Source organism: Apaloderma vittatum, unplaced genomic scaffold, assembly GCF_000703405.1.
Source record: "Apaloderma vittatum isolate BGI_N311 unplaced genomic scaffold, ASM70340v1 scaffold4766, whole genome shotgun sequence".
Classification (NCBI taxonomy): Eukaryota; Metazoa; Chordata; class Aves; order Trogoniformes; family Trogonidae; genus Apaloderma; species Apaloderma vittatum.
Genome location: NW_009723231.1, coordinates 5,608 through 31,766, shown reverse-complemented (window position 1 = coordinate 31,766; position 26,159 = coordinate 5,608). Strand labels below are relative to the sequence as shown.

Sequence of the window (26,159 nt, the reverse complement as noted above, 5' to 3'; positions counted from 1 at the left end):
CTCAGGAGACTGGGAATGCACAGCAGCCGTGCAGCTCAGAGCTGCCAACTGTTGTGGTCAACAGGGAAACAGCGTATGCGATCATGGAGGCCATGGTGGCTCCAAGCCTTTGCTTCCCTCTCCATTCTGGAATATTGTGTCCAGTTTTGGGCTGCCCAATTCAAGAGAGACATGGACCAACTGGAGAGAGTCCAATGGAGTCCAAAGGATGATTAAGGGACTTGAACATCTCTCCTATGAAGACAGACTGAGAGAACTGGAGCTGTTTAGCCTTGAAAGGAGATGGCTGAGAGGGGACCTTATTAACATATATAAGTATCTGAGGAGTGGGTGTCAAGGGGATGGGGACAATCTCTTCTCAGTGGTGCCCAGTAACAGAAAAAGAAATAATGGGTTTAAGTTAGAACATAGGAAGAACGTAGGAGAAACTTGTCTACTGTGAGGGTGACAGAGCCCTGGCACAGGCTGCCCAGAGAGGTTGTGGAGTCTCCCCCTCTGGACACTTTCAAGCCCCGCCCGGACGTGTTCCTGTGTGACCTGCCCTAGGGGATCCTGCTCTGGCCTGGTATTCTATGATTCTATGATTCTTCAGATGCTAAGCAATACTCAAGGTGATGATAAAAGGGGACCTGGGCTTTTTCCACAGGGAGAAGGACTACATATCACCTGTACCAGGGCGACACCAAGAGGCAGAGAGCGTGCCCAGGCAGACACATGCCAGTCCAGATCTCAGGCGTGAATATTGCCCTCCTTGCAACCCACCACCAAGGAGCAGCGGGCTCTCTAGCTGTGAGCCTCATGCTTAAGAACAACTTGCAGAAAACTGCAGATAGAAACACAAGAGAAACTTTACCTGGAGCCCCACACGAATTCTTTTGGTTAGAGCACCCTCAGGGAAGGATGCCTGGACGCGTGGTACCGTCGTGCTGCTCAGCACCCCGCCCTCCGGGCCGATTTGGTTACTCTCCTGCTTGATTCGCGAAACTACTGCAAAGTACTGAGGGAAATCCTTTGTGACAATCCTGCAGATACGCTTCTTCTCTAGTTCCTCAGTGCTGTCCAGCTCTGGTGGGAGAACACAGTTAAAACATTCAGGCAATACCTGCCCAGGTTGTTTTGGTTTTCTTTATTTACAAGAGGAAAAAAAAGTTTAGTGTGATTAACTATCAAGCTTTGGTTTGCCCTGTGATCTTTTGCATAAATCTGGACAAAGAGGGCCAACAGCACTGGGCAGAGATCTGCCAGGACACATAAGCACTAGGGTGTGACAGTCTCTGCAGCAGGAGCTGCCATAGGACAGCAGGTTTGTCACACAGCACGGAAGTCCAAGAAGGCCTGAAGGAGACGGTCAAGCTTCTTTCCTCTCTGATCTATATCTTGAAGCGCACAAGTGCATTGATCTTTCTGCATACACCTTTAAAAGACATTTATTTCCAGCTTCCTCCCTAACATAGCTCCATCATGCAGAAAACCACAGGAAACTGCAGTTAATTCAGGAACTACCTAACTCCATGTCAAGTGCACGATCCAGAGTTTGTCCAGCTAGGGCACTTGAGAAAGTTATCTCCCAGACTGGCATCCATATAACCCCGACCAGTTCTCCAGTAAACTGGGGATGTGACAGAGCTCTGTCTGCCAGCACTACCAAGGAAACCATAGCAAGGATCTGTACCCACATCGGGCTTTCAGCCATTGAGGTATCTGCCCCAAAATTACTGCATTGTGCTCCTCAGTTCCTAAAAAAACCTTAATGCATCCTCAGAAACAACTGGAACAGAAACAGGACGTCAACAATTAATGCTTTTGGTCACATTCCCAGCCCATAGGGTCAGCAGGACTCAGAAAGGTTCATGGAGTATCTACCTATATTAACTAATTAATTAAGCAGATGATACAGACATATATGCACTTAGGAAAACTATGTGATATGTCACAAATACAATAAATTATGCAACTGCATGTGTGCGCGTGTATATATATGCACTAATGAAATCCCTGTGATGTAAACACTATTCACAAATGGAGATAATTACATAAGTGTCATGCATTTCTCCTATAATTTCTTGCACTTGGCCTTAGCTATTATAGTCAAGTTTCATTCTAGCACTGCACAAGTTTCTACTCCTAGTTTCCTCCTTAAAAAGGGCACTACACTGCTAAAGAAGAATGTTTGTTCCTCGAAAGATGACATTTCTATCAGATGCTGTAAGAAAAAGCAGGAGGACCAGAAATGGTACCAAAACAAAAGACACTTTTAAAATTCTTTATGTGACTGAGACATTTGCCTCCTCTGATCATGTAGGCTCAATTACAGCTCCAAAAGAATTAGAATATAAATTTGGTAAAATGTCAGTTTTCCATTTTACAACTTTCACCAGTAATTTGGATTAATTGCACAGTGTTGCTGTGGATGATATGTACCTACCAGAAGAGGATAATTTCTTAGCACAGTGTTAGCTTCCATTTACTTTGACTTAGAGATTGATATCTGAAGCCCTCTTATGAATTAAGTATTCTGCCTGCAGCCTCTAGAAGCTATGGCTTGTGCAGGAGACAAACTAGTCTCTTAAACTCCCAGCCAGGTATAATCTTGACTGGTAAATCCTATGCATTCTCCAGTTTGTTGCTAGAGATTAAACTCACGCTCACAGAGATGAAGGATAATTAAAACTCTCCTCAAGTAGAAAATTAGTGGTTTATATAATAACATTTGAAAATCCTTTGAGCCTGGCAGGTGCTCTGCTTTAGAGGAGGAAGATGTGAAGATTAGAGTAGCAGAACAGCAATCAGGCATGGAGAGGAGCTGGACTATGCATAGGGAGGTTATGTTTGAATAATACATATGTAAGCTTCTGTACGAAGTTGCCCTCCAACAGAAAAAAAAGATGATGAGCAATCAAACCACCCCTCTGACTGCCACGAGAAACGCAGCGTTAGCATGACAGAATTAATGAAACAGGGAAAACTAGTCCTGCGAGAGGTCACGTTTCCCCGAACAAACCTCATGCATCTTAGAGAAAGAGCTATCGCCATCACTATTTTCCTCAGTTGCTGACACTTCACTCCTATGCAATGTGTTTCAATTTAAAACTTCGAATGATTTTCTCTTTGTTTGGGGATTGTGTGTTGGTTCTTTTTTTTTTACCACAGAGAAGCATGTTATACACCTCATCTTACAGACATGGATGGCAAAGCAGAGAGAAGTAAAGCAGAAAGATTAGTGGCAGAACTGGGCAGTGTCCCGATGTCACGGTCTCCCAGATTTGTGCTAAGAGCCCAAAGAACACCTGTGGCGATTAAGTTTTAGTAAGTCAAGAGAAAGGTATTGCAAATACTCTGTGTGTATGTGTCTTCCCCTGCCATGCAAGTGTAAGGTACGTGTATCCGAAGGTGGGAGTGATGGGGAAGAGATGAGAGGGACAGAATGAAAGGAGGATCATTCCTCTCCACCACCTACTCCAGGCTGCCACAGGAGGGTTATTTTAAGGTTCCTGGACAGGAGAAGTGAAAATCAGCGATGTCCTCCAAGGTCAGAGAGGGACCTCACACAGGGTGGCACAGGTCAAGGAAAGCAATCACACCATTTTTTTCAGGTGAGAGGTAGCTGTGGATCAAATTAATCCCAAGTCTAATACTTTTCTTTTTTGCTTTCAGATAAAGTAATGCAGAACAAGTATCTTATGACTTGACATGGAGTAAGAAGTCACAGAATACCCAGCTGTTTCATGAGCTTCAAGGTGTCTGTGTGATCTGGTGTCCGATTTCCTTTACCTGGGCCTTAAAAGACTTTTGGTGGTACTGAAAAAGGAAATCTCACCCGTACTTAGACTGAATAGTTCTCTGAGTTTTGCAACCCTCCTGCAGTAAGGGCTAAAGCAGAGCTGACCTTGCCACTGTGCACAGTCTGAAAGGTGAGACAAGCACAGGATACCAGTTTCCCCCCCCCCGGAGTGATGTGCCCATTAAAACATTGTTGCCCTAGAAGCCAGGCACCCAGGAGGCAGCGCTCGCACAGAGAAAAGTACAGGAGCCAGACGGAGGCAGAAAGAGCACATGAGAAAGGGCAAGGAGAAGCTGAGGGCAGAGAGACTTGTCTTAACAATGCTGGTAACTAAACCCACCCTCCCAGCTTCAGTATTCCACATACATGACTAGATGCTCCCAGTGTCACAAGCAGGTCTCCTGCTCAAATAAAACAACACGCTGTATGTGCTCTTTTGTCTGTTTTTGCACAGTCTCTTATCTTTCCATTCACAACACTAAGTTAAACAGCAATATCTTTAAAAACTTTTCTTGGAAACGTGGCAAAAATCACTGCAGAGTGATTTATGGTGGTATTTTAAACTTCAAGGATAAACAAGGTCGCACTCTAGTTTGATCTCTAGATTCAAATAAGTAGTTATGTAAAAACTCCTGCGTCCCATCTGTGCAGCTGCAAGCATATAGTAGCCACAAATATATGCTTTTCTTGGCTCCCTCACTAATTTGCAAATGCCTGTGAAAAGATTAGCTATTCCAGTGTGTGCATTTTTTCCCACTATTTGTCTATAGGTACCTGTAAAGAGCGCAGGAATGTAAAAAGTAAACACAAGTTATACCTACAAGAGGCCTGGCTGAAAACATAACCTATTTACCAATTACAACACAGAGAGCTTCTTCCTAAAAAAAAAAATTAAAATAAATTTTACTTGATTCAAGTTTAAATAAATGTAATAAAGCTGAAGGCTGTGAATTGCTACCCTTGTGTTCAGAGCCAAATGCCTCCTCTTCCTTAAAATGCAAAGTTGCCAGTATTCCTCCAGCCGTACATTTGTGTAAGCACAGCATCGTCTTTAGAATAAAAACTGTTTAAACAGAAATCTGATGGCACCAAAGGAAAACTGACTCGTTACATCACGGTTCATTGTCCTCTCATGATAATCAAAGCAAAGCTCTGCTATTATTTAATCCTGCCTTTAGTACCCTGAAATGTTGTCTCCTGCTCTGGATTATTTTGCGTCTGAGACCAGGTTTCCCAGCAGATGGTGCTGCTTCCAGGGAAGAACATGCAGGTTTTCAGCAGCTCCCACCAAGGGAGAAGAGCAAAGATGTCCTCACTCTGCTCCCGGCTAGCTAATGCGGAAGAGCAAAACAGAAAAAAACCCCAAAAACAGAGAAGCAAATAGCATCTTTAAAAATTCAACATATTAAGGAGCTGGGAATAAAACTCTGATTGCCCTCCTTCACCCCACAAACAGCAAAGAACTGGTGAATCACAGCAGGTCTAACACAAAATGGACCATCTGCTTTTAATAGGAAAATGGGCACTCCTGCAGCATGTTACAGCATTCAGAGATGACTGCGCAAATTAATTTTCTTGCAAAGACACCCTAAACTTCTGGAAATGACTCACTATGTGGCTGCTTTTTATTTCAATTAAAGATTGCTTCTCCCTCCAGAATTCACACCTGGAACAAAACTTCTTCCAAAGTTATGGTTTCTGAGATGCAAGATCATCCGTCAGAGCCAAGTCTAATTGCTGTATTTTGTTAACAAACCAGTAAAAGTTCAGATGACAAAAAAAACTCCAACAAACCACTCAATTCTACAAATTTGTGATTTTATGTCATTGCTTGGAAGACTTTTTACAAAAAAAAGGTGTCATTTAAGACAAGTTTGTTTCATTTTGTTTTCCTAACTAGAGAAGGTTTAAGCTAAAATGAACTGAACAAAAAACACAATGCTCTGGGTGTGCCTACAGTACTCTTTCTCCTTTTTATCTCATAAATGATTGCCGAGATTGGTAAAAGGCATTTCTGCAGCTTGGCTCTTAAGGTGCCAAATATTTTCACTTGAAGAGAGTAAGCCCAGCGTCCGCCACACTTTCGGTGATTCACTGGCTGCACGTGGACCCGCTAACTTTACACAGCAATTCCACAGAAGGGAAGAGCCACGTGAAACCCTCAACAGATCAGAAAGTTGTACTCTTGCTTCACATTGTGAAGCTTATTATTTTAAACTCTGCTCTGAGGGCTTCATGCCCACCTCTCTCAGAGTGGTTTTGTTTATTGAGCTCTCCTCTCTGTAAAATGTGAGCTGACCCATATGGCACCTCTGGAGAGCTCTTTCCTACGTGATGCCAGATGGAGCACTTTAAAACATTGTTTTCGTGCCCAGATTTCCTATCCCAAAATTGAACTAAGCTGAATTTGGAAAGCACATGAAGCAAATAAGCAAGTTGCTGATCAGTTGAGACTACCTCACCACTGACAAGGCATCGATACTTCACCCAAATGCCAAATTATTACTTCCTATCTCATGCCAGTGCACAGAGGAGGGGGTGGTGGCTGAGAGATTTCTTTCAGAAATGCTGCAACTACTGCCTTTGGTCCTGAAACAATTCTTTCCCAAGCGATACTAACTCTGGGCCATGCTCAGCCTTTTGCGCGTTCCACTGCTTGTAGGTACCTTTCTGTGATGAGGTTTATTGCATTTTTCCAAGCCCACTGACCCAATATTTACAGTGTTTCTGTCCTACTGCTTGACTGGTTCTATATTTATTTCAGAATTAAAAGCTACAATAGATTATCATATATGAAACAGATCTTTGCTATTGCTCTGTATTTTTATAAGCTCCTGTGAAGTTTAAGTGTTTTGAAGTGAAAAGACTACACAGGTCCATTCTGCTGTTCCCATTTCCAGATGACCAGGAAATCAGAAAAAATGCTAAATGTTGGACGTCCAGGGAGCCCTTCACAACAGCACTACTCTCCTTTCCATGTGCTCCTTTGGCTGAGGCTGCACTCTTCAAACAAGGAGAGGTCAAGATCACAGGCAGAGGCTGCTCAAAGATATCTATCACAGCCGCCATCCACAGCCTGTTCATTTGCTTCAGATGCTTTCCTGAAGCTTGTACCCCACCACACTACGACTTTCTGCAAGAGGCTATCCAGAGAAAATCCTGGGGATAAACCCTTATAGAAAACCAAAGTCCAAACCAGAAGCTATTTCGCTCACACTCAGATGCAAAGAGCTCAAGAAATGGTTTCTCAGCACAAGTATTGAAAAATACTTGCTAGGAAAAGAAAACAGAGGTGCCAAGGAATCGCTGTAGCTCCAGCCTGGCTTTGCCCACATTGTGTCCATAGGGGTCATCTTCTGACGAACTGTGTACCGCTGAGTCCTTTCGTCTCAAGGGACTCTCACATAAACGGCAACATGGAAGCAAAACAAGGGAGCCAGACTTCCCAGATGGGCATCAGGAAGGCAGGCTGGGTATTTGTGGGAGGCACCCTTTAAGAACACAGTTTCAAAAAGAAGAATGGTCTGTCGGCTGAGGTCTGCATCTGCAGGGAAGTCTGATATAGCTGATATTTACATTTCATCGTTGGTTTGAAATGACCTTCACATGGCCCTGCCTGAACAGCAGAAACATGCTTACCTCCAGCTGGGATGTTATTCTCAACTTCATGCTATAAAGCAACTGCGCCAGTTCACTTAAACTTGGCAGGACTTCAGACCAAAACTTATCGCTCATTTCAGGATGTCTCCAGGCCACCACTGCACAATTCTCTTTCCATTAGCTTAATATGTAACACACTCTATCCCCCAAAGTCAGATATTTCCTGCACTGTTTTACTTCAAGTTGCTTTAGTCTGCCCATGTTAGCAAGCCTGCACAAAGGTAAGGCTTGCTAAAGCTTTGAGAAATTGTTTACCTTCATCCATGCCATTGAGTATTTCAGTTAAGTCTTCATGTTTGCTGTCATACTGGTGCTCTTTCCACGTCTCACCATTTTCACTTCGAAGTACAATTAGTTCTCTTTCTTTTCCTCGCATGGATCCAAAATGTGGGATTTCCACTATGACAGGGCTAAAGAAAAAGGAATTGTATTATTTTCACTCCTATATCTCATCACTGCCCTTCATTTCCTATGGGCATTCAGTCTTTAAGAAAACTACAGTCATTTTAAACAGTTAGCACTGTTAGGGTAAAAATGGTTTTCAAGTAGCCAAAGCTGCACAATCCTTTATCATTTAAACTATAATTAATAGGCAACTTGGAAATATTCATATATAGCTCATTTTAAAAGTAAATCTTCTGAAACAGCTGCCTACGTGAAAAAACGGTGACAACTTTTGCTAAGTAGAGTTCTCCCTACACATTTACCCCAGGATGTTGGTGATCCAACCTGCCTCCAGCATACACAGCACCAGTAACTTTTAACTGGCATTAGCAGAGTCAAAATTTGGATTTGGCTCAAGGGATTTGAAGGTGCAAAGTCAATTCGGAAACAGACCAGCTACCCAAATGCATGCAATTGACTGCAGCAGGAACTGCACATGCATGTAGGTTTTAAACCTCAAACTAGGTCCAAAACTTTTCAAAGCTCTCCCTGGCTCTCTGTTGATGCAGCTCCTGTGAAACACAAGAAGTTGCTTCTCATTAGCTTCACTTCCTGGTTCTCACGCCCAAGCCCACAGCTGCAACATCTGCACTGTAAACATCACTGGGCAATGTTTAGATCCTTTCAGAATGGATCTCTCCGCGTTGAGCAACGTCATGACCACATTTATATTAGTCACTGTCAAACAATTTGGGAGGAAGGAAAGGGAATGAGAGGGTGGTTAATAATACACCTATGTCAGCAGACGATGTACCTTCAACAGAGGACTGCAAGAGCATTACTGAACAGGTACTGTGAACATCCGACAGAAACCACCACTCACTTCATGTGCCATTCCTTAACAAAACAGACACTTTTGCCAAACACTTCACAGGCAGGATCACGCATTTTAAAGTATGCTGAGACAAACCGACTGAAACCACACAGTAAGTGAACAATTATGGATTATGCAGCTTTAAGACATTTAAATAGACAGTATCATTATTTTCCTACAGAGGTTGTAAAGGGCTTCACTGCTTTGTAAAAACTCAGTTAAAAGTAGCGTCACATGATGGGAGAAGTATGCAGCATGTCTATAGTACTTTACACCTGCAAGGTGCTGGGTGCATTAACCAATCAATTACTCAAATGTGGAAATCACAGCAGCCATCATGAGATAAAACATAAACTAGCTGGAAGTCCAGCTTTCACATTAAATATCAAGGGAGAAGACTTCAACAGTATTTTTCCCATGAAAATCAAACAAAGACAGTATAATTAGCACATATTTTAGCTGCCTTTAAGAACACGCAGCCTATTACTCCAATCTCAAGTCCTTTAACAAGAAATAGGAAGGTAGCTGCTGTCTCCCATTGTGCACAGCAAAAATTCAAATACATTGCTTATTTATTCTCCAGTTCAGAAAGAGTACAAACTGAAATCTAACACAGTAGTACAATCTTTGCAGGCTAATATTTCAGATACTGTCTCTGTAAATATTTAGAAACCACACAATTTTGTGCATGACATTTAACAAGAATACTCAGTGAGAAGGTATTGAACAGGTTTGGGACACCAAACACTCACCAGTATTTTGAAAACCTAACGCAATAAATTTCACAATATGGTTTGAAAACAACAGTTAAAAATATACGGAAACATTCTCACATTTTTAGACTACACACTGCAGTTCCTTTGGGTGGCATAGTTGGCTTTGAAAATTTATTTTAACAAGATGCCTCTTGCAGGTTGAAAAGATTAGTAGTTCTCCAACCTTGCTCAATGAAGTCATTCACTCAATGACATTTTTTTCTAAATAATCTTTCGTAAATAATAGACTTTACAAAACAGACTCACTCAAGGCCTGTAAATACCTTCTCTACCACAGGGTCGAACTTAAAGGACTGTCACTGTGTATTAAAATGTATTTGATGCAATCGAAACACTTCAAATTTAAAAAATTACAAAAGCACAGAAGTTATGAAAGCAGAATGCTGGCAGTGAATTTTACATGCCTATAAGCACAAGGTAGTAGCAGAGCTATATTAAGTCAAGCCACTATGATTTTCTTTCAGTGACATAAATCAACTGAAAGCTTTCGAAAACTTAAAAAAAATAAAATGGGAATAACAAAAAATTGGAAACAAAAGAAAAACTGTAGACATTCTGTATCTTTTCCGTATATATCCTACCCAATAAATTTTGTTCCTTGTGGACCAAGCTGCAGGATTCGGCTAACCATGCTCTCGCCCTCATTTAGAGGGGGAGGAGTGTTAGGAAGATGCAGTTTACTGAATAACATCCATGCAGCAGGAAGAGAAACGAGAAGGGGAAATTAGGAACAAGCTGTCATTCCCAACAGAACCAGCAGTTTACACCAGGGTGCCACTCATGGTAACGAACAAAATTTATAATTAGGAAAAAAAGCACCACATCATAGTGGATTGTTTCCCCTATTTTAAGCTTTAAAAAAAGTCAGTTCCCAGCATTTGTACTACTTGATGCTCTACAGTGAGCGCTCTGCCATCGCTCTCAGTGGCTTTGTTCCCCGGGACGGAGACAGGCAGCTCCCAGCACGTGCCGCGGCTCAGGGCACAGAGCTCAACATTTGGGTCCTTCTGGGTAACTTAGGACGCTTTTTTGTGACAGCGACGTTTCTCCGATACTCTATGAGCAAGAGGGTCAAAACCTGTTCTGAGTTATAGGCGTGTGACTCCTCCTGACTTCCAGGGCAGGCTGCGTGAGCAGGCGGGGTAGGACTTGGCCTTTTCATGGCTTTCCTTACCTTTGGCTCCGCCCTGCAGTCATCGCAGAGGGAAAGCTCCCCATAAAATACAAAAGTATTTTCTAGAACGAACGTCAGGTCGGCACTTGTTAATATTTCAAGTTAAGTAGCCTGTTTTACACGCTCAAATGAGGTAGAATCAACATTTAACTACTCAGATCCACAGGATAAAGGAAATGAAAGATGCGACATGAGTGTAAACAATGAAATTCATAGAACAACTCACCCTAAAAACTGTGCCCCTGCTGGTCCCATTTCTACAAGTCTACTTGCTAATCCTTCTCCTTCAACCATCGGTGGCGGGCTGGCCAGTTTATGCCTCTTTACCAAGCGGCAGGTGATGCGGGTTGGCGCCGTACACTTGCGTGGTGGGATAATTATTCTCATTCCATGATGGCGACTACCCCTCATTGAACCCCCACGTGCATCAACCATAAAACTAACCAGGAAACTGTAGGGGGAAGGAAACACGTCAATGAAAATGGTCACAAAGCAGGCAGAAGATCAGCAAAAAGTCAACCACCACAGTTTTAAAAACATTATTTTAAAACATTATCCTCCCGATCCCAGCTAAACTAAAAAGAACAACAAAGATTCTTTTAAAGCTTATACTCACATGTTAACTACTGGTTATCAAAAGCAGTAATTGCTAAAGGTCTAGCAACATCAAGGTGAAACGAACAGGTGCTACTGAGTAATATGGATTAGAAGAGTACATAAGTAGTCTATTAGTAGTGGTTTATTAGGATTTAAAAAGATCTCTCTGTTGCTGTTAGCTCTACTGCCTGTAAGTAAAATTAGCCTCACGTGCAGAAAGGAACCAGAGTGTGGAAAAACGACAATCAAAAATGCTTATTATTTTGGGGGATCTCAGTTTTCAAAACCTCCTCCCAGTCTCATTTGCAAACACTCCTGATGGCTGGCAGAGTGCATGAGTGCTGGCACCATGGGTCACAGTCAGTCCAGGCTGCTAAGAGCTTCCTCTGATGCAGAATGAGTGAGAATATCAAGTACATTATTTTCTTTAGGCTGCTGGCACTCTGGAGGAAATCGTGCCATTACTCCTCTGTGAAGTGGACTTTCATTAGCAAAAAGCGACATTAAAGAAAAATCACATTTGCCAGTGTCGTTCCAATGCATAATTTTCCATTTAATAACCGAAGAGCGAGCAATTATACTCTTTAAGTAGTGAGTGGTAGATTTAAAAATAAAATTATTTTTATTAGCAAGGGAACAATGGACATTAACAAGAATAATCATTAACAGCCGTGGTTTATTTCACCTATGGAATGCTGAGAAGCTGTATATGTGAAGTGTTACTGTCTTTAATACAACAGTGACAGGAAAATGGATTCTCCTGCCAGCTCCAAAACCAAGCTTCAGCCTGTTTCAAAACTCAGCACCAAAAATCTTCCTAATTTATGGGGATCAAAATATACAGCTTCCTGGAGGACTAAACAGCTATGGAAGGCCTCCTCTGGTGCTCCAGAATACCTCCCTTATCCTCTGTACAATGAGCTTCTGAGAGGGACACAGTTTACCAACTCAGTGTTGATGCCAATATATTTTTTGTGTGCTCCTTCTGTACGATAATGCAGACACTGATACAGCCAGCACATCCGCTGTATGCTTTCCCTAATTTCAAGGCTGTGGCCAAAACTTCCAGATCCTAAAACTAAACCTTTGCATGATGAGCAGGTGAATCCACTCGATTTCCCGGTTCCCTACTGTAAACTCAACTTAGGGTACGAGCCAATAACCCAGGGGGGTCGTGAAGCTTCTTTTTAAAAGCCCCAAGTGCTCTGAAGCATGAATGGGAATTTGTGTAAGACTGTTACATTTGCCTTTGAGACCAGCAGGATATCAAAAGTAACAGCTGACGCGCATTGGCCAGGCCTGCAAATAAGCTGCGTTCAGAAGTCCGGCCAACGTGGGTGGGAAAAATCTGCACAAAAGCAGGAGTGTAATCAAAACCTTGGTGTTTAGTGGTCTGCAGGACACAGCTGGGTAGGGACAGTGGCTGTAAAGATATGAAACAGGACAGAAAGGTTGTCCAACCGAATTCCAGATAGAGAAATTGCTACGTTGCCTTTCTTCAAAGGAAATTAAAATCCATCAATAAAGACAGGGAGGTGAAACAGTCCCCCGAGGTGACTCTAACCCAAATTTATCATTTCTTGTGCCTCAGACACTTTATAGTGCTGAAGTATGGAATAAAATCCATGATATTTCACAGCACTTTTCACACTAACAAACTGTATTCAGTTTCTATCCTAGATAAACACACCATACAGTACTGAACATACCAAAACGCTGCTGCTAGAGCATTCCACTTCCTCATAAAAGGATTTATTTCAGTGGGACAGGATCATTGCTGAATGCCTAACAAAGCATTTTCTTCAAATATTAGATGTATGCCAAAAATAATATACTCAATCTTTAATTTATAGAGTATATAAGTACATATATATATAAAACTTTATATATGTTAATATTTACAGATCACAAGATCTTAGATGTCTGTAAACTCTGTTGACTGCAACACTTTTCTGTTTGCCTGGACCTTTGGTTCCCTCTCCTCTCTGCTCACTGAGCACTATTAGTTCGTTTCGCTTTTCCGCCCTGCAACTGCTCTATACACTGTGTGGTGAAGGCTGATGGCAGAAGGCAGATGCCACTGAGCATGTGGAAGGGTAGGTCAATGGATGGTCTTCAGAGCTGGCAAGGAGCTGCAAAGAGCATTCAAGACAAGCCATCAAAATTTCCTACGAAGCAAAGTAAAATACTGAGCAGGAATCCACAGCCCTTGGTTATCAAAGGGAGAATACTGAAAGGAATCTGTTACAATCAGTGCTCTGGTGGCCTTCTGAGAACGTGTGTGGTTTTGAGAAGATGAAGTCACTTCAGACTACATGGAAGTGGAGCGGGGGGGTGGCCAGAGCATCCCTTCAGGGTTGATGCAGCAGTAGCTCCAGGGAGGCACATCTGGTCGGTCCACTATGGAGCAACGGAGGGGCCTCCCGGGAGGCTTGGCCTCATGGCTTAGTACAAAGCAGTGTTCTGGAGAGTCGCCTATCATGTACACAATTACTGGCATGTTAAGACAGCTTAGAATTAATAAAAAAGAGTTCTTCATCTAACGCAAAAATGCCAAAGCTTGCACTCAGATAAGATGCACTCTCTGTACCCAAGCTCTTTAAATGACACAAGTATGTAAGAGTGGATTGTCAGAAATCTCTAGGCACCTACATCAACTGAATTGATTAAAAATAAATAAAAAATATATTAAAAATGGAAGTTAAAACTTAGTACTTATAAGAATTGGGCCCCAAGTTCTCAGGTACATTTAGGCTGTAGATTTCAAGGTCAGTCCAACCTTGGCACTGCTAATGCACACTACTTACAGCCAGGCTAGATTAACCCTTGACATGATAGAGTCATGGGAACTAACCCATCACAGCCAGCTTGGGTGTCTACCCCACACTGTAGCCTTCAGTGAAGACAAAACCTTTAGCAGATCAGCCTTTATGCATATTGCTCCCATAAAATGGTAATCACTGTCAACAACATGTTATTTCCTTGTTTAATTTTCAAATTAGTCACTTACCGTTTAAAACAATAACAACAATTCCAAACAGTATTTCATGCATTTTCTACCAAAAAGATTAGTAGCTAAGGCTTTCCTAAATTATACTGCACTAATAATGGAAACTACAACACAATCTCTAAAACACAATGCTAAATGCTAATGAGCATTTCTACTTAAATACATGGAAGGGATGAGGATGTGAGCGAATGCACTACAAACATCTACACACACTCTGTGGGAAAAAGGTTTTAAAAAATAAAATAAAATGAGGATTCACAGAAAGCACAGAGTTATCACCTTGAATCATACTGGGGGAGTGGAGAGGAATAGCTGCAAAATAATTTAGAAAGCAAATGGGAAAAATTAATGTAAGATAATTAGAGGCAAGCAACAGAAAATATCAATAATAAGCGCAAAGGAAAAGTAACAATCAGAAAAATAACAAAAGCACATATTTGAAGGTCAATCTTAGAAATCATTTGGCTTTTGCTTTGCGTATCGTAACCTACGTCATACAAAATATGCTACACATGGAAAAAAAGTGAGTGTTCGTTTAATTAGTCATCATGAGTCCATAATTCCTCTGAGAAATGCAGAACCACATGGAGAAAAGCATCTGCAATTTACTTAGGTCATGAGAAAATTTATTGTAACACAAGTTTTTTAATTCTCAAAACATTGTGCCGTGGAAAACCAGTTCTTGCACTTTTCTAGAAGTCTATTTTCCAAAGCATAATGTGTAAAGACATGTATGGCAGGATATTTGAAAGGAAGATCAGTCCATGCCAATCATTACACTGCTTTAAAAAGCAGTTCTTCTGTGTATACAGGAGGCTGGAGTAAACTACAATTAACCTGATATATACCACCTTTCAAGACTGGACACAGTATTTCTGAGTTTCTCAATATGGAAGGCAGTGTGACACGTTTATTTCTTTCAGATAAGAAAACCAAGGATTTAAAAAAGGCAAACACGAAGAGAGCACAACCACATTTTAGTTCAGAAAAATTGCACGAGTAAGCTCACATTTGAAAGCCAAAGGTCATTTTGGTGAAGGGTCTCTACCCTTCCAGAGGCCTCAACATTCATGACACATTTCAGCATACTGCTTACAATGGACCCTGTTCAGAATATATGCTGGCAAAACAACTTCTCTGAACTCAAGACAAAAAAACACGAAACATTATCTTGGCTTGAAAAAAGGAAAAACCAGAAGAGTCAAAATTACTGCCAGCAATTCCTTCTTTCTTCCCCTTTCACTGATACATCGCTGGATCTCCACATCCTGCTCCCAAAATTCCCCGCCTCAGGAGATGGGAACAGACTTCAATGCTCTCTTCTGACCGTGGGCGAACGGGGAAAAGAGCAACCTGAGGGACTGCGGGGGAGCTCCCTAACATGGCCCATGGCAGGACAGGGGGGAGGATGAAGAATGCGAAGCACTGTGGGGTCAGGGCCACCTGGACCACGAGGGCTGATGCCAGCACGTCGCCCCAGCTGCAGCATCTCTGCCTGTGGTCACTGAAAGAACCGGGGACAAAACTGAAGCACTGCGAACAAGGAGAAAAGGAGTTGCTTTTCAGAAAAAAAGTCTGCCTGAAGTGAAAAGTCACCATCCTCTGCATATCAGAGGTACTGGAAGTCGTGAAGGCAATATCTGTTGATTGCCCCTAGATGAAGATATCAGGGAAAACCGAACAGTATCATATTATAATATGGGGCCACAATCAAAAAGAAAGTAAATGAGTGAGATTTTTTTTTGCCTAACAGCCATCAGAATATCACTTCTGATGGTCTTTTCATTTGTTAAATGAGAAATCTGAGTGGTCAGTAAAACTATACTTTTTTTTGGAGAATATTTTGGTGCTAGGATCCTGCCCCTCCTCTGCAGCCCCACAGTTTGCCCCACTGCTGCAGGTTTGCAGCCCTGTCCCTCCGGGCAGCAGCTAAGGCCACCTCTGTGTTAGTGAGGACTGAGGTACAAAGAGAGCAGAATCTGGAGTAGTTGATGAGAAAGATACCATGTCCATAGACTACATGTTCTGGAGGGCTGGAACCATTAGGGAGCACGCTGAAGAACTAAGGACAGACAAGTAACGTCCCAGAGACTGTCAGGATGCAAACATCAGACCTATTTTGGGCCAGGATGAAAAAGAGAGAGAAAATTTTAGACCAATTGGCCGAACCCCAATTGCCAGATATATTCAGGAATAAGTTATCCAACAACCAATCTACAAAGGCCTAAAGGATAATCAAGAGATTACAACTCGCCTACCACCAGTCCTCAAAATAAAACCAAGCCAAAATAGAAGTAGCAAGAGCAACTCATGTTAAATGAATTTAACTTCCTTCTTTGACTGGGTAACTTACCCAGTGGATGTGTGGAAGTTCTGTCTTGGCATCTCAGTAAGCAATTGAGGTACAGTATAGATAAGGTAAGTGCACAATCATCTGGGAAGTTACCTCAAAAGAGATACCATCAGTGCTTTATTGTTAAACTAAAAGGAAACTTCAAGTGGAGATTTCACTGTGCTGTCCCCGGCCAGGTGCTAAGCTAATGTCTTCATTCATGATTTGAGCACTGGACAGGAAAAATGTCTGAAAAGTCTTTCGAAAATAAGATCAGAATTAAAAGCTATCTTGCTAAAATGGAAAAAGGGTCTGGAACCAACAAACTGAAATATTGCAAAGGCAAATGCAAACAGAGGGAAGAAGCCAAACACATAAGCATAAAACACAGGGAAAATAATCAGACTACAGAATTACAGAAAAGAACCAAGGAATTCTGGCAGATCACAAACATCCACCAACAGAAACTGCAGTTACCAAGAACTGTAATTCTCATTGTGAGATTGGCTAAGATTGTGTTATGTGTCAGACCAAAGAGGCAGCAATCATGGCTTAGAAATAAGATCTCACCAATGAGGGGAGAGCCAGGAGACAGCAGCAAGAACATGCTGAAATGTAGAAAGCATCACCTAGGAGGATCTGTGACTTTTCAGTCCATAAAACCTGTCTTCCAACATATAGAACTTTGTTACAACATCAGTAAGATATTGTTCTCTGTGACTACTATGGATATGACAAGAAATAAAATTTCTTTTCTGCAGATAAAGCCTAAGTCAAGTATCAGGGGAAGAAATACCATAACAAGGGATAGTGAACTACCGAAGCTGCAGCACTGTACAAAGTCTGATTTTTAGTGATCATGAAGAAATTAAACATATTTCAGGAACAGCTTGACTACGCAAACGGGTGGACTATCAGCTCTCTGAGATCCTTTGCTGACACACCTTTCTGCAATAACCCATAGACTTTAGCTTTTCATGTTGCAGTTCTCGACATTTCAGCTCTAGCACTGACCATGTTTACGTTTTTATCAGCTCGTGGCCAAAAATCCACTGCTGTATAGATGTGATCAGCAGAAGCAGTTGCTTACATGTATTGTGGGACTGTAGCTTCAGATTTTTGGGGACCTGATGCAGTTTTGAAACTGAAATATTTTGCTATGTGCTGCACTCATTTTCATTTTAAGAACATAATTGTCACAAAATGAGGAATTAAATTTAAAACTATGTGAAATTTTATGCCCTGGTACTGAAAATTAAGCAAATATTTATTCTAGGCAATCTCATATGCAATGATTCCTTTCAGTTATACACTTATTTGTACATTTTTACAACACGCTTTCAAACATTGCTATCATTGCATTTAAATCGAGTCTATGTGGTGTCATCAAGAAGCACAACTGCAGTGATGACTCATAAGTAAATGAATAGTACCACTGTAATCAAACTACAGATTGGAGCCTAGGTAGGAGTTTGGAGGTATAAATAAAACCAGAAGTTAAATTAAAGCCTCACTTTTTTTCCTGTATGAAAGGACAGAAAGCATAACATTATATCTTGATTTCATATTCCAAATAAATACAAGTCAAACAAAAATCACCTTATGACACTTAAAGCAAAGCATAAGCAACAGAAAAAGCACAACAGGACTATTAGAAAGAAGCCTGTGGGATTACAATGTTTTAGCCTTCAGAAAATTCAGTGCAGATGCAAGTTTTTGGTTTGATATGCAAGAATTTAGACTGACTCCTGTTATTAAGCACTCTCCTTGAAGTCAGTGTGAATTTTGCCACTGGCTTCAACTGAGGCAGGAATAGGCATGTTATCAGCCATTACAGCAGCCTGTATTCTTCAGCTAACAATACACTTCAACATTTAAAAATAAAGTAAATCTGTTAAGTGACCTACCCAGAATGGATGGGACTTGAAACAAGGTTAACATTGTCCAAGGTGTCTGCAGCCCAGCTATAGTGTCTGAGAGAATCAGAATCAAATTCCCTTTGAAACGTCAGGTGCTTAAAAACATAAAAAAAAATAAATTGAAATTTAAAACTAACATGTAAAACATTTTTCTTAAATACAAGTTTGTTAATATGATTCTCTTAAATTTAAATCTGGCCCCTTTTCCACATTACAGTGCTGGTATCCCGGGTGTTAAATTACTGGAAATCCCATTACAGAAACATGGAATCAACAGACAAATTAATCTTATGCATCTTCAAACATTCTTTCTGCCCACTTTTCCCACTTCCTTCAGTTACAACTACGTTCCTCTCCAAACTTTACTTACACGTGCAAGGTTAAAAAAGATTGAAAAAAATATTACCATTTGTACTGCAGTCATACACCATATAGACAGGCAATATAATATTCCCCCACAGAAAACGCCATCAGATAGATCCTAATTCAGGCAGAACCTGTGAGTAATTTCACCGAGAGTTTAATTGAAGCTGTCAATGCACAACCAGGCTCCTGAAGGGAGGAGAGTGTAGTTTGTCTTTATACACATACAGATAACATGAACACCGCTTTCTGGAGTGCCACTGTCCCCACTCACCTCTATAAAAATAGCTTTAACCCTGTGAAGTGCTGGCACACTGGTGCTATAATTAACTGCCCCATCTGACAGACATCGAGGTGTCATTTGTTTCTTGTTGTTGCCCACAGACATGCGTGGGCACGCTCATGTGTCCTGTGCCCTGCAACAAGGTCTCACACTATAAATTCTCTTATCTGTGTAGCAAAGCCATGCTAGTAAAATACTCTTTTTTTTTTTCTTTGTTTCTTTTTTCCCCAGGAAATTAAACAAATGAAATCTTCAGACACTGTATGTCCTATTTCCAGAGTGACACGGAGCTGTCAGAAGCCAAGGTCAATATAACTAAGTGAAGAAGCTGTCATGCAATACACACAGACTATCTTCACCCAAGATGGTGTTAAAGATGTCAGTGTTTCCTGTAAGTAGGTTGTTTTCTGCTTACAGGCAAATACACCTAGTGAAAGCAGTCTGTTAAGACTAAAACCTCACAGGCTGTTTTCAAATCAAATTCTGTGGGTTCAGGTCAAAGCTGAGCCAAGCACACACTTCTACACAGGAAAGTTTTATCATCTCCACATATTTTCTTCTACGTACTGGCACATAGAGGCAGCGCAAGTAAAGTATTTTGAATTGAAATATCAGCATTAGTAAGTTAATCTGGCAAAGTCAGTCACAAACACACAAAAATACTTCTGCTGAGAAGCTTCCATAAGATAAGCACGCAAGATAGCGCTGTCGTTGGCCAAAACCTGCAACCTTCCCATCACTCTGGGGTTTCCAAAAAACACCTCTCTTTAGATGTTTCTTTTCAATTTCAAATGAGCATTTCAGGAGTCCTTGCAGAAACCATCAACATTATAATTTACTGCCAATCAACTGAAACATCTGCAGGATGCAACTTTGCTCTGTCATCTGTCCAATACTGAGGCACATAGCTTGATGCCTCCTTCTTTTGCTACCTTAACTCTTACCAGGATCTTTTGTTAAACTTCTTGCTGTAAGACACATGCTTGAGGCCTGAAGGTTCAAGTACAGATAACAACAACAATGGTAAAAGTTGCATATGTTAAACACCAAAATACACTATCAGACATAACAGATAAAATAAATGCCATTAAAACAATGGCAATTAAGCAACAGTAATGGATTTAATTAGCATCATTTTGAAAAATGTACCATAATTTAGTTTAATTAAGACAGTTTTCTATCTCTTCCCAATAGAACACTAGTGATTCTCCCACAGTTCCTGAGGAGCCTGCAGTTCAGGCACGAAAGCCATCACTGCTATCCAAGTGATCTAACATCACAGAATCATTCAGGTTGGAAAAGACCTTGGGATCATCCAGTCCAACCATTAACCCTGTTCTAGAAAGCTCACCCCTAAACCATATCTCCCAACACCACATCTAAACGACCTTTAAACACATCCAGGGATGGTGACTCAACCACTTTCCCAGGCAGCCTATTCCAATGTCTGACTGCTCCTTCTGTGAAAACCTTTTCCCTAATGTCCAGTCTAAACCTACCCTGTTGCAGTTTGAAGTCATTCCCTCTTGTTTTATCGCTAATTACCTGTGAGAAGAGACCAGTACCAACCTCTCTACAACGTCCTTTCAGGTAGCTGTAGAGAGTGATGAGGTCTCCTCTAAGCCTGCTCTTCTTCAAACTAAACAGCCCCAGCTCCTGCAATCATTCTTCCTAAGATTATTCTCCAGGATCTTCACCTGCTTCATTTCCCTCCTCTGCACTCACTCCAGCACCTTGAGATCTCCTGTACTGAGGTGCCCAAAACTGGACACAACACTCAAGGTAAGGCCTTAACAGTACCGAGTACAGGGGGATAATCTCCCCGCTAGTGCTTGTCACATTATTTCTAACACAAGCTAGGATGCCATTGGCCTTCTTGGCCACACTGCTGGCTCATTTTCAGCCACTTGTCGATTAGAACTCCCAGGTCCCTTTCTGCCAGGCAGCTTTTCCAGCTTTCCCAAGCCTATATCGTTGCAGGGGGTGGTTGTGGCCCAAGTGCAGGACCTGGCATTTGGCCTTGTCAAAGCTCATACTATTAACACTGGCCCATCGATCCAGTCTATCCAAGACTCTCTCTGTATGGCCTCTCTACTATCATAAGAGCTTGTACTGAGTACGTTATTACTTTTGACGCCAAACAGTGTAATATCCAGACAGTTGGTCTCAGAAGTTGTAATAATTTTGATAAACAAGAATAAAATTATTCCTTTGCTCAGTGATTTACATTATCATCAAAAATCAAGCAAAACAAAGAAACTCAAGAAACGTGTGATAAAGAACACCACAATTTAGCATTTGTCATTCAATAAACCATAGCGATATCACTACACTGAGGTCCAGGCATGAACTAGGGCATGTGCATCAACAAATAAGCATGGGATCACGTTTGTTGTAACAGAAGAAAAACGTTACAGTTCCTTCAGCAGCATGATACAGAAAACTAAACTGAGGGCCACATAATTTCCAAGGAAATACCACCACTCTAAAATCACCTGCGCTAAACAGAGGTGCTACTACGCTCACAAAGTCGCTGTAGGTCTGTCTACTCACATAAATAGGGTTCCTTGGGCTATTTCTTTGTCCTGAAATATTGTCTCTATATCAAGTGACTCTAATTTTTTGACACATTCCTTCCTGACAAAGTGCACTCAAAAACCTCTCTTGGACATATTTACAGCCATAAAAGTACAAAGCCTGCAGCCAATAATTTTGGCAGAGAAACAGAGTAGGAAAAGATAATAGCTGGACACATGCATCTTACACACATCACACATCTGTTGATCTCATTTTGTCAGTCCGCTGAGGCACTGGATTTTCCAGGCAGGCAAAAAAATCTTCTGTTTAAGTTGCAATATACACACTCCAGAAGTTGGTACATCATCAGTGGCATCAAATCACAGGATTCATCCTGTGTTTGGTCAGATCCCAGTGTTTCCTCCCTGGACTGAGGGAGATTAAATATACATTGCTAAAGGGTGTGGCATCATTAGATGCAAATGTATGTATAAGAACATTGATGGTTCTGCTGGCAAGGATCCTGCTGGTTGCAAAACTGAATATCCAGGCTATGTAATACCAGAGTTCAGCAAACAGAAGAATTTACGTTTCCTCCCAGCTGAATTTATCCAGACAGAAGAGACTGAGTAAGCTGCTATGTAATGGACAGCATAATTCATCCTGCCTCTGTCTGATTAAATTCAGAGGTTGATGTAGATTATTCCATAAAATCAGAGAATTGTTTAAGTTGGAAAAGACCTTTAAGATCAGCAACCATTAACCTAGTGATGCCAGGTCCCACCACTAAACCATTGAGAAAGTTGTTCACATTTGGTCTGAGTTGCTGTATTCGTGGTTTCACACTCAGACACAGAAATTTTAACTTTGCACCAGTGAGGTTACTTCTCAGGGAACTGTTAGAAACTCTTCTTTAATACCAACATATAAGCTGGTGGTAAGATTCAGTAAAGACTGGTTTCAAATCTTCCTCATCTGATGGTTTTTAGACTCCCAAGTCTCCCAGTGACCTTGGAGAAAGGTGACCATGGGATCTTCTATTTGAACCTGATCAAGAGGTTGACAAACGCCCCTTCCTTTTTATATACTTATATGTGATGCAATTAATTCCCTTAATTCTGAGACTTGTCTGTTGTCATGAACTCCAGACAGGTCTGAGAGAACCAGAATATGCAGATAGGCAACGGCTGGCTCCTTCAAAGCAGTGTGACATCCCAAAACAGGTTAACCCCCATCAGTTTCCAGGTGGGCTTTTAGGATATTGGCTTTGGCCCACAACGACCTTTGTTCCCATGTTAAAACACAAGGTGCTTTTCGCCCCTGCGCTCTGTTGCCAGAGCAGATGTTATGTAGAAGCACAGTAATGTACAGAGGGAGGAATGGGAAGAAGAGACAAGGGTGTCCTCCACCTCCCAGAGGCACTCCTCTCACTTCATCCACAGAGCTGTAAAGCTCACCACCATAGGTCTGGGCTGTGCTGAAGAACACAGGAATTCCAGAAGATGGATATATTTTTTGTCAGAACTTTGAGGTTTGTAGAAGCTGTAGCAGAAAATTTTAGCTGGGCTCCCTTTTTGACAAAGACAGTTTCTTGCTTTACTGTCACTTGTTTTCAGGGAATCGTGGTTTTATTAACCTCTCAAGACAGGACTGACATTTTTTCTGCTACCACCTTCACATTCCTGATCCTCTCCTGGACTTGAGAAACTTGAAGTCTGACTGGAGCATTAAGATCAGAATAACATTTACAACTAGCCTCCAGCCTGACTTCATTTTACTTGACAAATTTGGACTGGGTCTGAACCGCAGGAATTGCACAATCACTGCTGGACAAAAATTTGAATCACAAAAATACGAAGAATATAAATGCAATGAAAACAGCCTATGCTACCATTCAGCACCAGCACTAGAAGGGTTTTGTATTTGTTGCTTTCTCAGCTCAAGAGTCAGCACTGCAAGAGATCCTGCAGAAAGCTGAGGTCCGTGACCACTCACAGAGAACATGAAGTTGGCCCCAAAGTAGAGTTCCTGTACATGATGTGGTATCACTACACTTCCATGTACAGATAATTATTTTTTAGTGGAATTCTAATAAAAAATAAGTTAATGGTGCATACCTGCACAATGTTCTTTAGGAGTAATTTAGCATAATGCTGGTTTTAAGTCTTGTTATGTGATCAAATGCACCCTAGCTGCTAAACCAACGCCATCTACTTTGACGATGGTACTCAGAAAAATGGTCAGAATCATAAACCAATGTAATATGTTTTCTGACTGAAGAGCCTTCCTCTCCTCTGAAGATTCTACATCACATCAAGAAGACTTAATGTAGGCTTAGAAGTAGGAAATGTCAGAGTAACTTTAGGTTCTCAGCCCTGAAATATCATTTCTTCCAGTGCCAGTAGTCACAGATTTTATCTTCTGACTTCAAAATAAATGAAAGCAACAGAATTACTACTACGCAATGTTCAGAAACTCTCCTTAGCTGGCTGTTGCAAATCAAGGTTATTGGAGGTTTATAACATACACTTGGAAGTAACAACCTACTAATAAACATTCAGTTGCTAAACACAGAACCCAATTTCTGCCATTGTCATAATGCTACCAAAGCTGTGTAAAAGCTATAGGAAAATTAGGTAATTTACACTACAGCAGCATTTATAGACTGAAACAAGGTTTAAAACGCATTAGTCCTGCTCTGTGGACCCTTTTTCACCTGAAAGCATCCTCTGAGATCAGTAACCCCCTGTGCAGGAATACTTGCTGAGAGGCACCTCTGTGAAAATGGCAGCATAAAAACTGCTTCATTACAATCCACCTTATGCTCTTCCAGGACATAAACAACAGTTCCACTCCACAGTCTTTTCATAGAATCGTAGAATGGTTTGTGTTGGAAGGGATCTTAAAGATCATTTAGTTCCAATCCCACTGCCATGGGCAGGGACACCTCCCACTAGACCAGGTTCCTCAAAACCCTGGCCAGCCTGGCCTTGAACGCTTCCAGGGAGGAGACATCCACAACTTCTCTGGGCAGCCTGTTCCAGTTGCCTCACCACCCTGACGGAAAACAATTTCTTCCTTATATCTAATCTAAATCTACATTCTTTCATTTTGAAACCGTTACCCCTTATCACTACACTCCCTGATAAAGTCCCTCCCCTTCTTTCCTGTAGCCCCCTTTAAGTACTGAAAGGTGCTATAAGGCCTTCCCAGAGCCTTCTCTTCTCCAGGCTGAACAGACCCAACTCTCTCAGCCTTTCCTCATATGGGAGGTGCTCCAACCCCCTGAGCACAGTACTCCAGGTGGGGTCTCACCAGAGTGAAGTAGAGAGGGAGAATCTCCTCCCTTCACCTGCTGACCATGCTTCTCGCAGATGCAGCCCAGGGCGCAGCTGGCTTTCTGGGCTCAGAGCACACATTGCTAGCTCATGTTCAGTTTTTCATCCACCAACAGCCCCAAGTCCATCTCTGCAGGACTGCTCTCAGTGCATTCTTTGCCCAGTCTGTATTTGTGTTTGTGACTGTCCCGACCCAGCTGCAGGACCTTAAGCCTTGTTGAACTTCATGAGATTGGTGCAGGCCCACCTCTCCAGCCTGTCAAGGCCCCTCTGGATGGCATCCCGTCCCTCCAGCGTGTCAACCGCACAACAGAGCTTCAGTGTCGCTGACAAACTTGCTGAGGATGCCCTTGGTCCCACTGTCCAAGTCACCAGCAAAGATGTTACACAGCAGTGATCCCAACACCAAACCCTGACGAACACTACTCATCACTGGTCTCCAATTGGACACTGAGTCATTTGCCACAACTCCTTGAGTGTGATCATCCAGTCAATTCCTTATGTACCAAGCAGTCCATTCACGAAATCCATGTCTCTCCAATTTAGAGACAAGGATGTCATGCGGGACAGTGTCAAATGCTTTGCACAAATGCAGGTATATGATGCCTGCTCCTCTTCCCTTATCCAACAACGTTGTAACCCCACCATAACGGCAAAATTTGCCCTTAGTGAAGCCATATTGGCTGTCACTAATCACCTCCTTACTTTCTCTGTGCCCTAGCACAGTTTCCAACTGAATCTGCACCATGATCTTGCTGGATACAGGTGAGACTGACTGGCCTGCAACTCTCCAGGTTTTCTTTTTTTTCCCCCCTTTTATTTCCCTTTAATTTCCAAGTAAAGATTTCTATGTGAATTTTCATTCAACTTTCTAGCAGATCTCTGGCTTCCACGTACCAAGAAATACTTGACTAATTCAGTTCGACTTGAAAATCTGAAGAAAGTCTACCAAGCACAATGCTGAGGAACTCACACAAAGGGCACAGTATCCCATCATCTCCAGCATTAGCTTTTGGAAAGACCTTCCCATGCTATAATCAGGTCAAAAGATACTGCTTTTGTTGTATTAGTCACTGCACAAATGTTTGGAAGATACATAAACTGGCTAGTGCATAACAGCTTAATCTTTCCAAGGCCAAATTCTTCCCAAG

General features: G+C 41.7%; 1 protein-coding gene across 1 annotated transcript in view; it reads right to left on the bottom strand.

Annotated features, from left to right (window-relative positions):
- The window catches only part of ANK3 (ankyrin 3, node of Ranvier (ankyrin G)), a gene marked incomplete at both ends in the record, with an annotated part of 52,763 nt that overhangs the window by 22,937 nt on the left and 3,667 nt on the right, over positions 1–26,159 (bottom strand). Inside the window, 4 exons of the mRNA XM_009872021.1 lie at positions 854–1,065; positions 7,697–7,851; positions 10,876–11,100; positions 18,496–18,602. Of these exons, the coding sequence (XP_009870323.1) occupies positions 854–1,065; positions 7,697–7,851; positions 10,876–11,100; positions 18,496–18,602 (699 nt within the window). The remainder of the gene's footprint in view (positions 1–853; positions 1,066–7,696; positions 7,852–10,875; positions 11,101–18,495; positions 18,603–26,159) is intronic.